The 15,835-nt window shown below is 37.6% G+C and overlaps 1 protein-coding gene across 1 annotated transcript in view; it reads right to left on the bottom strand.

Moving 5' to 3' along the window:
• The window catches only part of rxfp1 (relaxin family peptide receptor 1), a 59,330-nt gene extending 43,495 nt beyond the window's left edge, over positions 1–15,835 (bottom strand). Inside the window, exons 1-3 of the mRNA XM_088633285.1 lie at positions 15,672–15,835; positions 15,487–15,537; positions 13,441–13,590 (exon numbers count right to left, since the gene is read on the bottom strand). Coding sequence (XP_088489411.1) covers positions 13,441–13,590; positions 15,487–15,529 — 193 coding nt within the window. The 5' untranslated portion in view covers positions 15,530–15,537; positions 15,672–15,835. The remainder of the gene's footprint in view (positions 1–13,440; positions 13,591–15,486; positions 15,538–15,671) is intronic.

Below are 15,835 nucleotides of genomic sequence, written 5' to 3'. Positions count from 1 at the left end.
CCCACAGGGGAACAAACAGGCAGGAAACGAAAATAATTGGGATCAATTCCCTCAGTGGCCATATGGAGAAGGGGGGTCTGATTAGGATAACACTTGGTATGAGTGTGATAAAGACGGATCAGGGTCTCCCCTGTTAGAGGGAGGGCGCCCGCAGGTCTGTACTCTCACTCGAAGTGGGAAAGGACTTGATGTAGCAGGGGCTGGTGCCGTTGATGACAGCGCCACTCTAACACTGTCTCGCACCCCGTCGAGGGGGTCTGCAATCGCACCTACCTTCCCTGATTTCCCCCATACGATCAAATCCAAAACCGTAAGATATTGACCGGTGGGCTAAAGTACCGCACCCGAAATTAGAAATGCAGCGAACCTGGAGTGTGCTTCAGGAATTAAAAGGATTCATGTAGAAGTAAAACAAGAATACAGCACATTGTATTACGAAGAGAAAAATATATTCTCGATGTGTATGTGTGTTTTATGAATTTGTGTGCCGGCATGTATGTGTGTAACTGTGAGTTTTGGTCTACTAAATGACGGTGTGAGTGTGTTTAGCCAGCGGGACTGGCTAGAGACGTAACTAAAGAGACTTGACGAAAATCAACTTAAGGAGATTGGAAAATATAAGAGCGTCTGAAACGTATAAGTACAGTACAGGTGGACGTAAAAGTAGTTAAACAGTTTTTGTATTATTAGAAATTATTATAAATTGTAATTTATACAATTAGTTGCAATAGTGGAAACAATTTGGTTTTATTCGAATGTCTCGAAACCAGACATGCTGAAACGCTGTCGGTTTAGAATCGAGACTGGGGAGAATAACGTCTTGTGAGAAAATCTGTTTACCTAACGATTAGATCCTGTAAATCCCTTGTAGCCTCCCTAAGTCTGTCCCAGTCCAGTGGTTAAAAATGTACTGTTAATGGAGTGGTGGTTTCTCTGTTAGGGGATACTGGAGCACTACTGTCATGCTTGTTTCACTCCTCTGTTCAACAGTGTACTATAGAGCAATGTATAGGGGAAGATGGCAGGAGGCCACAGGAGTATTGGGACAGCAAGTTTTACTTGCCGAGTACCAGATTTTAATGGGTGGTTTGATCCCAGATCTATTGGGTTGAAATATTATGCATTACAAAGAATGACTATGCAGAACAGGGTATCACGTGGCTTCAACTGGCTGTGATCACTCAGTATGTTGATGGTATTCTGAGTGCTTCCCCTGACGAGGAAACCCACAAGTCTGAGTTGCTTCAGCTTTAGAGTGTCTAATAGAAGCAGTTATGATAAGGCCCTTTTGTGTCTAGCATTGTGGAATTTTAACAGGGCCTGGGTACAATGTTTTTTTTTACAGGGTGAGCACAACTCTTAACAGATCTGCTTAAGGGGGGAGTGCAGTACAAGGACAAGATTGCCTTGGTTCCTGCAGCAAAAGCCGCCTTTAATAATTTGAAACAAGTTCTCTTACAGGTGCTGAGACTGGGGTTTCCTCAGAGGGATCAACCATTCCTTTGTATTATTGCAAGTAGCTGACAGAGGCCACCCAAGGAGCCCGCGAGCAGGTCCTGGAGGCGTGGGGACCACCACCTGAAGGAGGGCACAACCTCATCCCAGGAGAGTGGGTGTGGATCAGGAAATTTCCTTCACAGGTTCTCCAGCCCAGGTGGGATCCAGATCCTGTTGACAACCGAGTCTGCGGTTCGAGTGGAAGGAAAAGATCGCTGGATCCACGCGCCACACTGCCGACGAGCCTCATCCCCATTTACAGACTCAGAATGAAATCATTTCTGTTTATAACAATAATTGTTGCTGTAGGACTATGTTCCGCAGGAATTAATGATCATCTCTCCCACAAAGGAGAACATGGAATTAATTCCTTTTTAGGCCTCTCCTATCTGACAGCTAAGAAAACCAACCAAAGTGCCTGCTGGGTGTGTGCCGCATTACCCAAATATGTACAGGGAGGACTTCCTATGGGAGCCATTACTTGGCGTCGCGAGGAAGTCATAGGCATGATCATTTGGAGGGATAATTTAGGAGATTTTAATATGACAAACTATGGGGGGTTGCCATAACACGACTTTAACCTGCACAACATTACAATATCTAAAGGAGCGAGGCTTAGAGCCCACGAGTTTCACAGGCTCTTACGCTCCTAAATATAACAGAAGCCATACACCACCATACCTGACTCTCAATAAGGAACGTGAGGGAAACATATGTTTTCAGCACACTAATTGGTCTGCACTTGGTTGGATGGAGTCGTTGCAACCTTACCATCGCTGCAAATATATCCACCTCTACCTTCCAAATTCCAGGATGGGATCGGCACACCCCACAATTCGGTATAAGCTTCTTATTTTCAGAGGCATGGGGAGCGCCAAACGGAACATATTTCATTTGTGGAAAACGAGCCTACCCATGGCTGCCAGCCCAGTGGTCTGGCTCATGTTATTTAGGATATGTGGTTCCTCATATCCGTGTTCAAACCCACAGCCCCTTCGGACCTAACCACAGACCACAAAGAAAATTGGCTGATTGGGAATATTATTTAGGTATAATATTTCCACAAGCCGACATGAACTTTCTGAGTCGAGAGTTAATTCAAATGGCCTCGACTTTAGAAGAATTAGCAAAGTCTACCTCATCTAGTCTGAAGGCTGTTAATGATGAGATGGTAGCCCTCAGAACAGTGGCCATGCAGAACCGACTAGCTTTAGATTATGTACTGGCGGCCCAAGGAGGAACTTGTGCAGTAATTGGCACTGAATGCTGCACATATATTCCTGATAATTCTGAGCACATCTCAGATCTGGCCCAACACATTTACAATGAGGGACAGAAATATCAGGACTATTATACTGAAAATTGGGGAATTGGGTTTTGGGTAAAGTCTGTGTTTGGGGCCTGGGGTGGAACCTTTTTATAGTGTTTATCTGTAGCAGTAGTATTGTTTATATGTATAATTGTAATCATCACGTGCACAAAAACATGTATCACATCTTGCCATAACCGTGGAACGTACAATGTCATGGCAATACATACCTGTTCGCCAAGAAAGGAAAGATCTGCCCTGACATTGTATGTATAAAAATAGGCTACACTGACGTATGCCATATTTTATAAGGGGGGAATGAAGAAAGATGTGAAGACGGGGGTTTGAATTTAATCTTTTCTGTAGGGGGTTTAGACTTCCAAGTCACAAGCTGGGGTTTATGGCAGGAAAGGGGGTTAACTGATAAGGATTGCAGATGCCAGCTAGGAACCCCCCTGGGTGTAATGTTAAACTGACCATTTGCCCAGAACGTCGTAAACTGGCCAAATACCATGAACCCCCCTCTTTACCATCAGACCGAGTGACGTCAGAAACGGAGAAGAAAACACTATATAACCCAAAAGTTTGTAACAGTACGTTGAACAATACTTCGGTTTTGTTGTTTCTTGCGGGAAACAAGACTTCGGCTTTATTGTTCCTTGCATGCAATAAACTCATCTGTTTTACTTCATCTCGGGATCAAGAACCTTATTTCTTCTGTTACAACAACATCATTATATCTCATTTTGTATTTCTTTAAAAAAAAATTGTTTGCCCGGCCTAACAATATTGTTGTTATTGTTTTTATCCTATAAAGCGCTTTGAGGAGCCACTTTTAAAGGTACCATATACAAGTTCATTATTATTACTATTGTTAATTTGCTGGACAGAGAGGTGAACATTATTACGCAGAAGACAAAGATAGCGATTTACGTTGCATTGTGCATTGTGCTGCTCTAATACAGTTTTAAATAATTAAAAGTCTAAACAGTATCAGCTTTATTTATGGGTTTTAAATAAAGGCAATTTAAACGCGATTTAAATCAATATAAATGTTTATATTGTAACGCATAGGTGACTATTAATGACTTAAATTCGATCATGTTGTGATATTTAGAAATATAAATTTGTTTGGTGCGAGTGAAGTTTTAATTAATCTCTGAGCCAGGGAAAGGTTTTATTTTTTCAAAGAAATAAAAAATTAAAAATTAGATATAATAATATAGACATTTACTGCAATACATTTACTTTGGTGGGTAGCCGCGTCAGCCTGCAACGTTTCGGCTGTGAATCCTTCTTCAGGTGTGAGGGTCTTCAGTTCAAAATGAAACGCTTGGAGTTTGTAATGTAGGGCGCTCTGAATGAGTTCAACTTTAATGCAGGAAAAATGTATTTCCCAGAAGCTATACTGATTCTTATGGAAGCCAGTTTCCGCCAGGGAGTAAAAAAAAAACACACTATGGTATTCTCTCCGATGCAGTGCATCTGATGCTGTTACTAAATGAATATCGTTTATGACCATCAGACGCTTTATGCTCCTTTTCTTTTTTCCAGTGGATTGAACAGGGAGAGGCATTTCATGATGTACTTTTCACTGATGAAACAACAGTGGCTCTGGAACAGTTTTCAACCATGTCGTTTTATAAAAAGGGGAGATATGTGAACAAGCAAAACCCAAAACAAACATGTATGCCATACGGCGTACGCGTTACCGAAGCTAAAAGTTTAGCCTTTGTCACTAATGTAACCACTAAATAAAGACATATAGAAATCCCTAAGTTACAGACTGTATATGGCTGGTATTGGTAGTTTAAAGAAAAAATACACACCAGTATTCCACTTTCTCCCTAAACATTTTAAGCATCAGAGTCTTACATGTGGTTATTTCGGAAACGTTTGTACGTGCTCCTTCTGACCATGTTACTGTTTACTGTTACTGACCATATTAAGTTTAAGTGCCTGTGGGCACTTTTCCTGTTCATGGGGTGGGGGGGTGGACCATCTTTCATTAGAAGGTTAGTCTGTTCTACTCTGAGAATGTAGAGGGGGTTGAAAAAGCCCGCAGTCATTTAATTAGTATTAAAATTCGCACTGATTCCCTTGCGAAGATACGGACATAGGAATATTTGTGCGTGGTCAAAAAAATGGCATAAAAACGACAAAGTGAAGGCTGTGAAAACATTCACAATGTACTTTATATACAAAGCAAGTGTTCTCACAACTCTAGGAGGTTTCGTGAAAATGCTACAGGCGTGCCAAAATCGTTTTTTTAAATTCAAGGTGACTTTACCGCGGTTTTCATTTTCAGATTGTGAATCAAAAAAGGCATTTAATTAAACACGCGATTGCGATTTTAATCAATTACTGTATTGATTGAAACACACATTCTGTACAGATACAGTACAGTCACATTCTCCTGTCATCCAGTGGTGTAAAACGAATTAGCAGGTGATTGAGATAACAATCCACCGCCCACTGAGTGGAACGTCTCATTTGTTCTCAAGTGTAAAAAGAGGTGATAATTCTTAATAATTCCGTGTCGCATTAACTAACCTCTTCAGTTTTTTCCGCCAGAAAGTACATTAATATAATTATATCGTTATTAATTTGTTTAGATACGCAATTCCATATTATATTCCCTGTTAATCAAATTCTAAAAGTATGCATTTGTTAGATAACAAGCGAATTCACAGAAAAGGTTAAAAGACTATCACTTTTCACAAAGTATATAATCCTAATATGGTCAGAGGGAGCACGTAAAAATGTTTCCCAAATAACAACATGTAAGACTTTGATGCTTAAAATGTTTAGGGAGAAATGGAATACTGGTGTGTATTTTTTCTTTAAACTACCAAGACCAGCAATATACAGTACAGTTTATATACAGTAATATGTTTATGTTCCTAAATTAATATCGTTTATGAGCATGTGAAAGGCATGGTGAATCGGAGATTCTCAATAATTACTTTGTATGATTGGAAACGATCCGTGATCGGATCAACTAAACGCTGTGGTGTTACTTTTTGTCAATGAAAAAATAAACTTTTTTCGTTTACAAAGACGGTTACAAAGAATGTGGACCAGGGTAATACTTTGAGCTTACAGCTTGTCCAAGGTCATTCATTATTAATACTATTAGTAATATCTTCGGTAAAGACTTTGATGCATAAAATATTCCTGCATAATTAAAATATTTATGATAAAGGTGGTAGGTTGTGTACTTTTGTCCAACAGAACAATATTGCTTTTATAAAATATACCTCCTTTTTAATGTTTAATGATTAACATGCTGTAATACACTGTTTAAATTTAAAAGTCTAAAGACAACTTAAATTCTTAATTGAATAAAGATTGTCCCTCAGCAGTGATCGGGATTCGAAACCGACGTTTTCTGGTGACAGCTCAAATGCTGTACAGAAGAGGTTAACCTTTATTAGCTCCACCTGGCGGTTTTACATGGTGATTCCGGATACTATTAACATAATCTAATTTGCATACGGTATGATGCGGTATACTGCGGTATGATGCGACACGCCCATCGTGTTATACTGCAACATACCCCGCTTGTTTTGAATGGCTGCATCTGTAATTGGCATGATAGTTGATGTTTCACTTAAAAGAGATAATTGTAAGAAACAAATCTTCACTTATCAAATCAATAAAACTTATTAAAATTGTTAAAAATATTAAATATTAAATATTAAAAATATTTCTTTATCTGGTCAAAAATGTCATATAAACTGACATATACTTCAATAAAGCAAATACATAAATCTGAACTTCTCAGCTGGCTCTAAGGTTACAGTAGAAATCATTATAATAAAGTATTGTAGCACGATGCAGGGCGCTTTAGCCATGCGCACGTAAGGCTGGCTGACAACAGCACCTGGGAGGGGGACTATGGGACTGTATATAGTGGGACGGAAGCTGGGAGACAGTCTCTTCCCTTCATGTGTTAGTGTAGGTGCAGCGCTGTAACCCCTGTCCCTGTGTGTGTACCTTTCCCTGGTTCGAGTTATTAAATGTGTTGTTCAACCCCGTTCCCTGAGTCCCATGCCTGCTCCATTCCGTACCGAAGCCTGCGGTCGTTACATTTGTTTCAGAAGCAGGATGGAGTGGAGCGGTCAGAGGCCCAGAGCGGGGCAGTGAGAGGCCCAGTGTGCGGGGAGAGTCCCCAAGCCGAGACGGAGGGTCCTGGCATGGACGGAGAGCCTGCTCAGACAGAGGGTCCTGACCCGGAGAGGCTAGCATGAGGAGCCCGCAGTGCAGCCTGCCTTGCATGTGCAGCCTGGAGGGATGGTTTGGGGTCAGCAGGACGCCCAACGCTTCAGGCGGGGGCAATGTAGTTGCCACGCGGGGCACTTTAGCCATGGGCACGTAAGGCTGGCTGAGAACAGTGCCTGGGGGCGGGACTACAGGACTGTATACTGTATAGTGGGGCGGAGGCTGGGAGACAGCCTCTTCCCTTCGTATGTGTGTTAGTGTAGGTGCAGTGCCTTAACCCCTGTCCCTGAGTGTGTACCTTTCCCCGGGTCGAGTTATTAAATGTGTTGTTCAACCCCATTCCCTGAGTCCCATGCCTGCTCCATTCCGTACTGAAACCCGCGGTCGTTACAATATCTTTCTTTCTATTCCAAATGTTCAGTTTGAAGCCTGACTAATTGTCAGTGGCATCTTTGACAATAGGATCAAATACCATCTTATATTCATCCAAAGTTTACTATACATCTATATGAGGCATCAAGCTGTAAGTAATTCATCAGCCAGTTTTTAATCAGTATGTTTTCAGTGTGCATCAGAAATGATATTTGTCAAATAAATGAATGAATGCTTTAAAATTGTTCTATAAATATTTTAAAATAAAAAGCTAATTTTATTTAAAATGTTATTAACCTAGTACTTAATGTACAATTTATCTTGTATTTATTAGGAGTACACTTAATTAATATAAATAAGAAGAACTATGGTCTTTCTCTGCCTGCTATAAACAGCTACAAAGTAACACTACCATCTGACTAAAACATACACTTCCTTCTGGTCACTAAAGTGGAGAAAGAAGCTATGGACTTAATATAAAGCATGGAAAAGTTTAATGTGGATGAATAAAACTCCGACTCTGGCTAATGGTCAGAGAACAGATGGTACTGATAAAAGGAAAAACATCAAAGTGGGACAAGGTAATAAGTGGAGCACCAAAGGGATCAGTATTAGGTCACTTGCTCTTTTTAATTTATATAAAAAACTTAATTTTGTTGAAGTTGGTACTGTAAATCTGTTAAATTTGTAGAAAATGCAAAACTAGAAGCTAGAACATAGCATCCCAATTCTGTTTCTTGTGACTGGAATTTGTTTTGATTTTCATTCCAACTGTGTTCTCATTTATTTAGTGTTCTTGAAACCTTAACAGAAAACATTATTTGACTGATCTGAATTGTGTTCAGGAATTAAACTCTTAAACCATCTGACACGATTGTAGTCCCTCCCCCTTAAGGGCGCTCCGGCTCTTTTACTTTTAAGTTGATTTTGTGCACCTGCTCCTTGTTCCAGCCCACCTTTAAAAACCAGACGCTCACTCTGTTCCGGGCTCTGTGTTGGAACACGGACGCCCAGAGGCTCGCCTATCACCGAGTCACCCTACGTCCGCGGCTCAGGTGGCATTCGCCTCCTAGTTATCCTGAACCAGCCGAGACCGGACCTGGAGCGCCTGGTTCCGTTCCCCCTTTCTTCCCACCGACCCCTCGCCGGATTCCGCTCCAGCTTTTAACTTTGTTTTGTTCGTCTTGGATTTATCACCCGACTCTGGACCTTCGCCTGTACCGGACTTCCCTTTGGACTCCCTTTTGGACTGTTCGCCTGGACCACGCCCCTCAGAGCACCTTCGTCACACCCTCCCCGGTTACTCTAGCAGCCCAGTTCCTCGTTTCCCCCCTGTGTGTGTTCACTCCCTTCCGGATTGTGTCGTCCACATAGGGTCCTGAAAGACGCTTCGTAACACCATCAAGTTAAACTGCTGACCATTAAAATGTCATACCCAATGTTATACTTTACTGCAAATCTGCATTGTTTTTGGCATCTGAACACATGAAGCAGTTATGATTAAGAAAATTATAATTTCTATCAAGTATCTGAGTGTTCAGTTGGAACAAAAACCAATAGACACTGGAATGACAAGGCTTATGGTTGGGAAGCTCTAGGCTAGACCAAGTCAAAGTCATTTGTTATGTACAGTATACATAATTAGGTTAGATTAGGTCTCTAACAATGACAATAATGAAGTTTTGGACACTTTTTGCACTTTGCTAAAAACACTCAAAGTCTATAGGAATAAGTGTTACAATTATTCAAAAATCCAGATATACTTATAGACACTCCAAACAACAACCTCCTATATAATTTACGTGAAGAGAAAATAAGTAAATAATATATTGTGGCTTGCAGTTTTGGCACCTTTACCTCTACCAACAATAAGTTCACTTGATAATGACATCTGTTTTAAATTACAGTATATGCTTCTTATTATAATGTATTATTCATACTACCTACCTAATGGTAGTTGTAATACCTGAATATTGCTATGATTAGTAACTATTTTCCTACAGTAGGAAACTGATTCATTATAGTCCCTTAAACACTATGGAAATTAATCATTATATAGGTATGGATTACTGGTATTGAGATATGTCATGGTCATGGGACTGCAAAAACCTTTGTTTCCTTGAAATGTAAGGATGGGGATTACCTGATCAATGAAACAGAGGCATTTTAAAGGTGCATTTTGAAGATCTATTCAATAAAGAATCTACTATCAACAATATCATACTTCCATACTTAATTATGGTAACAATTTCTAGGAAGGAGCCCAGCAAGAAAAGAAAGTTCATGCTCACAATGTCCAGTTTGCATAATACATGATCAGATATCTCCTGAGACATCTGTTCATCTTGCCAGAGAGTGTGCAGATCATATATTGGTCAAATCAGTAACTATGGCTTTTGTGGGAGACAATTATCGTAGTTCCAAACAACAGCCAACAATAATATTATTTGTTTTTTGGGCATGACCATAGGTGAGAATGGAGATCAACCAATTTATTGTGTGCTTTGTCAAACTGCTCCTATAGTACGCTATCACCAAATACCAGCATATCACCTTACAAAATGGTGATGCCACACCAATCCACTGGCAAACCACATATTTAAATGTCTTGAAAAATCATAAATATGTGAGCTCACACCCGAAGAAGGCTCCACAGCCGAAATGTTGTGTTTCCTTTCTTCTCTTTTCACCATGGAATAAACCTTTACCTGTTCCCTTATATGAGATTATGCACAGCAATAAATAAGTCAATGGCAACATGTAGCCATTACATCAGATGAAGACATGAACGCATTTTGAATATTTCAGCATGACTGCTCCTGTTTCAACATGATGCAGTGAAGAACTATGGGGCTTCAGTAACAGTGTGGACAATTGGTTAGGGCTCTGGAGCTAAAAGGACATTTGCAGAACAAATCTTTGGTGGGACACAGCTGTTATACCTTTGCGTTAAATACTTTGTTCAAATTTCTTCAGTAAAATACCCAGCAGTATTACTGAGAACAAGTGTAAGTTGCTTTTAATAAAGGTTTCATCCAAATGAATTAATAATAATAGAACTATTCTGCTCATTAGGAAAGAACATTCTACAAATACATAGAAATACTGTATTTTAATTGACATGAAAAATAAAGTTTCAAAGTTGATGTGAAAAAGACAGACATGGAAACAATGGGAAATGCAAACGTACCTCTGGTTACTTACAACCCAAACAGGACAACTGCAATACACCTTTTGAATAAAAATCATCAGTAATGAAAGGTTATATGAATGTGACAAAAATGGTTCTATTCTAAAGGAAAATAAATTAAAACATGACAAGACATTTTTATTTTCAGTCATGTTTAGTGTTAGTCATCACACTAAAAACAGAAGTAAAAAATATTAACCACAAAAAAAACACGAGTACTATTATGGGTAAAGAATATTGGCTGTCACATGGAGAGTAACTGTGGAAAGCCACAAGATAGAGGTTACAGCTATTTCATTATTTGCAGAGCTCAATTCACAGCAGGCACGGAGAGCAATATGAGTAGCAATTATACAGTAACTTCTGTTTTGTGACTCCTACATGCTGCAGAGGGAGGTCTCACAGATTTAATAATTCTTATCACAACTACAACTCTTCCAAAATGCCAAACCACATAAAGCCAAATACTTACCCTATCTGACATATTAATTAACCAGAGGTGTTAGAAAATAAACATACAGTATACCATTAACCATAACCACTGCAATGAAGACATTAAAAATACACCTGACAATCAGCATGAAACAGTCATTATAACTTAAATTATAAAATGTAAAACAGAGTTAACTAACTTCACACATTACAATTTGTCTTGCACTTTGTCATCATCTTACAAATGGGCATGTCATCAAATTGACAAATTACTATGCTTTCAATACAGTACATATTTATATTGCACACCACAATAATTTTTAGAGAAGTGGGAATGTTTAAAACAAAAAGAAAAGCAAATAAATCAATGGCTTCGTGTAGTAAGTGTTGTATTTTGTAATGATATAATTATATATTTTTGTATAAATATTATATATATTATCCATCAAGTTTACATATTCATAACATAATTCATAACATATTCATTAACGAGGACAACTTTATGATTTGGGGTTGCAGTAAACACAAATTAGTCTTTCTTTTATTATGTGTTCACTCATTAATGTTCTCTTTCAACTAATTTAAGGGAGCAGTAAAGAAAGTGTAGAGAACGTTTATATTGTAAAATAAAAGTTACAAAAGAAATGACAATACTATGCAATGCACACTTACAACTTATATCATGTATCACACATGATACTGTTATGCTACTGTACGTGTTGGGTATCTCATTCTAAGAGAGTTATGTCTCATGTGTTTGTGATTTACACTGAACTTTATCATAAGAAGGGACAGCCAATCTGAATTGCAACATAGGATATATTTGCACAGCTCATTGTTACCATGAAAACAGGATCCCAATTTAGTCAAGTGTCAGACTGTTTGAAACCAGAACTTTCTGGAACCAACTAGGCACATTTCTGTAATCAACACTGTACTTATTGTATAAGATAGACCATAAAGAGGAAGGTCAGATATAGCAGGGACAAGACTGGTCCAATATTGGAGTGAGAGGGTTTCAGCACTACAATCAATTAAATTCTGGAAATGAAGATGTGCTTTTGATTTATATTTTTAAAAATAATTTCCTCCAGGTAAAGCTTGTCAGCTTTTCTTTTATTTAGATGCATTCTTGTTATGGTTATCTACTTTTAAAATTAGTTCTGAGTGTAAGCATAACAGTGGATGGTTATTTATTTTACAAAGATTTTTAATAAAAAAAAGTGTGTCTATCTTTAAGTTTATTAGGGCTAGTAAACAGAAGTACTGTAATTCAGTATGTTAAGGCTGGACATGAGCAGCACATACTGTAACTTGAAAACATTGCCAACTGAAACAAATTGTCATTACAACAATGACCTGGAGACTCATTTATAGAGCAAGGGATTTATTGGAGAATATTTACTTTAAGAATTTGAAAGTTGATATATCTTTTATAACAATAACATAAAAATCTACTGGAAAGAAGTAATAATAACTTCAACAAGAGCAATACAAGTAATTTCCTTGGCAGGTAGGCTTTTGCACCTGCATCATAAAACATACAGTACAACCTAAAACAGACAATAATACATACAGTATATGGTGAAGCAATGACTTATCCCCAGTAATCACATTAGACATTGGACTCCATTCCTGTGGAGCAAGCATGTGAACTGAGATTTCAGGATATTCATCAAGCAGAACAGTTGGAATGGTAATGGTTTAATGCTTCCAATATAAACACAATAGTGTTTTGAAAATTCTGAAACCTTGATTCAGCAATCAGACTCCCACAGCTTTCTGTGTAAAAAGTGCCTCCTCTTCTCAGCATTAAATGCATTTTTCTGTAATTTCTATTTGTGTCCTCTGGAATGTGTTTTTACTGTTGTACTGATTCTGAAGTCCATATTGCTGACTTTTGTCAGTAGCTTTGAGATTGGTTTATTCTAACATCTTAATTGTTTATTTTTATAAACAAAACAGTAATCAGAAACCAGAACAAAACAGAAGACCACCTCCCACCCCCATCCCAACCTACAAAGGAATAATTTAAACATTTACTCTTGTATCCTTCTCTTTCAACACACTGAATCACTGTGAAATAACAAAGGAAAGATACACTTTACACAAACGAGTGCACAGATTTGCTATACTGTTTTTTTTGTTGCTTAAATTTTTAATGAACATATACTGATGATGGTGTTAAAATCCTAGCATTTAATTACTATGGAATGACCAGAACGGTATTATTTGTACACAAATGAGGTTACAACATTAAATTATGAATGGTTGTAACTAAGTTTCAGTTACTTTGTGGGTTTTTTGTACAGTACATAAAGATTAATTAAAATGTATAAACTGCAGTATTCTATCTCATTCCAGCAACCTGATACATTTTTTTAAGGAGCAAAGAAGGTGGCAAATTCACACCTACCACAGTTTTCTTCATCAGCTTGATTGCCACAGTCATCCTCACCATTGCAATGCAGGAGCTGAGGAAGGCATACTGTCAAGTTTCCACACGGGAAATATCCAAGGGGACAGTTGGATTTAGATTCAGGGATGTTGAATGAGGCCAAAGAAACTGAAATGCAACACAGACAACATACAAACACAAGTTATGTAACTTCAAAACCTGAATTTATTTATTTTTAATTAAACAAATGTTGTATTGTTAATTTTGATACACTTGTCAGGCCTTTGAATTTGAAATAATGTCAAAATCAGCACCTTCAATATTTTACCAATATTCCTTTTAAAAATCTTTGACTAAGTCTAAATTCTTGGTAGAAATATCTGAATCAGTTGTCAGGTCAAATATGATTTAGCATATATGACAGAAATAGTCTATACTAGTTCAACCAGAATTTATGAGAAAAGACTCATGTATTTCATTATTTTAGTACATAATTTGGTATAAAACGAAGGAATTGGACATTATGCAATACATATTCTTCCAGAGAAAATATCACTATAAACTGCTGTGGTTAGACGGTTTATGTTGTAAAACCGAACTAGAATTGCACTAGCCGTTTTGATTCAGCAGGGGGCGGTGGAACCAAATTTCTAAATCACAAGACTCTACATTTTAAATAAAACGTAGAGAAAAAAAATTGAATGACAAGACTATCTTTTCTGTGTCTGATAAGAATTGTTATAAGTGCATCTATAAAAACAGTGGTGAAAAACATAAAGTAGAAAAAAGAACTTGGATGTTTCCAATTCTTTACTATTTTTAAGAAATTGCTTTTTTTTCTGTAAACATTTACAAACATTTCATTTTCTGTTAATTGTTTTGAAAAACTATAGCAATCTACCTTCACGGACTATAAACAACCCATGTCAAAATTCATATTTTACGGCTTCACGGTGAACAAAGATGTGTTAATTTTATGGTAAACTGAGCATGATGTGAAATTTGGACAACAAAATGGCATGACATTTAAAAGTAAATTATCTTTTTAGGAAGGTGTATGTGTATTTAAGTTCAGATTGATTTATGTGTATATTCTTTAAATCTTTTCAAAGCGTTTTACACAAAATCAATACCGAGAGAAGCTTTTTGCTTCAGTGATTCTAGAGGTGCTTGTGCACAAACTGCGTGTGCGTGTAGCATCAAGCACAGCAAAACAATTTAGAAGTCACTAATGTATTTTTCGTGATGCAGCGTATTTGCTTTAATACTAGATGAATTCCATCGTACAAGACCAAGTGATATATTAGTCTTTTTCGTACAGTTTAATAGTGTATCGCATACCTGATTAACATAGAAGCTATTTTTATCCAACTTGGATTTGTGTCTTCAAATGCAATTTACTAACCTTTTACAGAAACAAAAATATAAAACTATAATTACTTACAAAGAATAAGGTTACTTCTAGTATAAAGGTTATCACGACTGAAAATCAATGTGATTGTATTTCTTGGAGAAACTAAGATTGCTTTTGCCTACAACTGAAATAGTAAACTTAACAGTATTAATTGACTTATAATCAAAATACGGTATATACTGAAACAATGTCACCAAAACCCTAAGATCCTTCAGGAAAAACATACAAAAGAATGCTTCTGGCAAAACCAGACTCTCTTGGGTAACGTCTTGTCTCCAGGACACCATTTCCCCTAGATTCTTTTTCGCATATGTATTTGCTACTTTATTAAAAACAGTTTTCTATTTTCATTCTTAACTGGTAATACGAGTGTGAACGACTAGGTGGATACACAAACCAGGTTTTTACCTGACTTTCAAAATACTCTCAATCACCGCGTGAGTGTATTTCGAGGCACAATATTCTGATAAAGCATACAATCCGTTTATTGTAATAAGATCCCAAAGTAATATTTTTACTCTAATAAAATGGTTAAACAGTTCTTAATTTCGGAGTATCCACACAATGCTTTAAATACGTTTCGGTAATTAAACGTTTGAAAAAGATGGATTAGTTAGAAACGCAGCCATAAAACAAAGTAACCTACTTACCTCTCAGTCCATAGAGAAGTATACCTATTACATAGGATCTCATAGTGTACCCTGAAAAAAGCGGCAGACATAAGAAACTTTCCTTTTTTGTCGAATACTGAACAAAATAAAATTAGAATTAGTGGTTCCTCTGTCCACAAGGTACCGTAGTTATGAAAACTATGAGCTCAAGTAATTCACTTCACCTTTAATCGGTGGATATAGTGCTGGCGGAAATTCTTTTTCTGGAAATTGGTGAAGTGATAGCTGCTAAGGGCAGACACGCTTTATTGCCTCCAAAATAAAACTGGGACGCTATGTCAATAAATGAACGACTCTCAAAGACAGAGAAGCGCACTGCTTCTCAGAA

Source organism: Lepisosteus platostomus, chromosome 1, assembly GCF_059453375.1.
Source record: "Lepisosteus platostomus isolate fLepPlt1 chromosome 1, fLepPlt1.hap1, whole genome shotgun sequence".
NCBI lineage: Eukaryota > Metazoa > Chordata > Actinopteri > Semionotiformes > Lepisosteidae > Lepisosteus > Lepisosteus platostomus.
The sequence above is the reverse complement of the archived record's forward strand: the minus strand, read 5'-3'. Positions and strand labels throughout refer to the sequence as shown.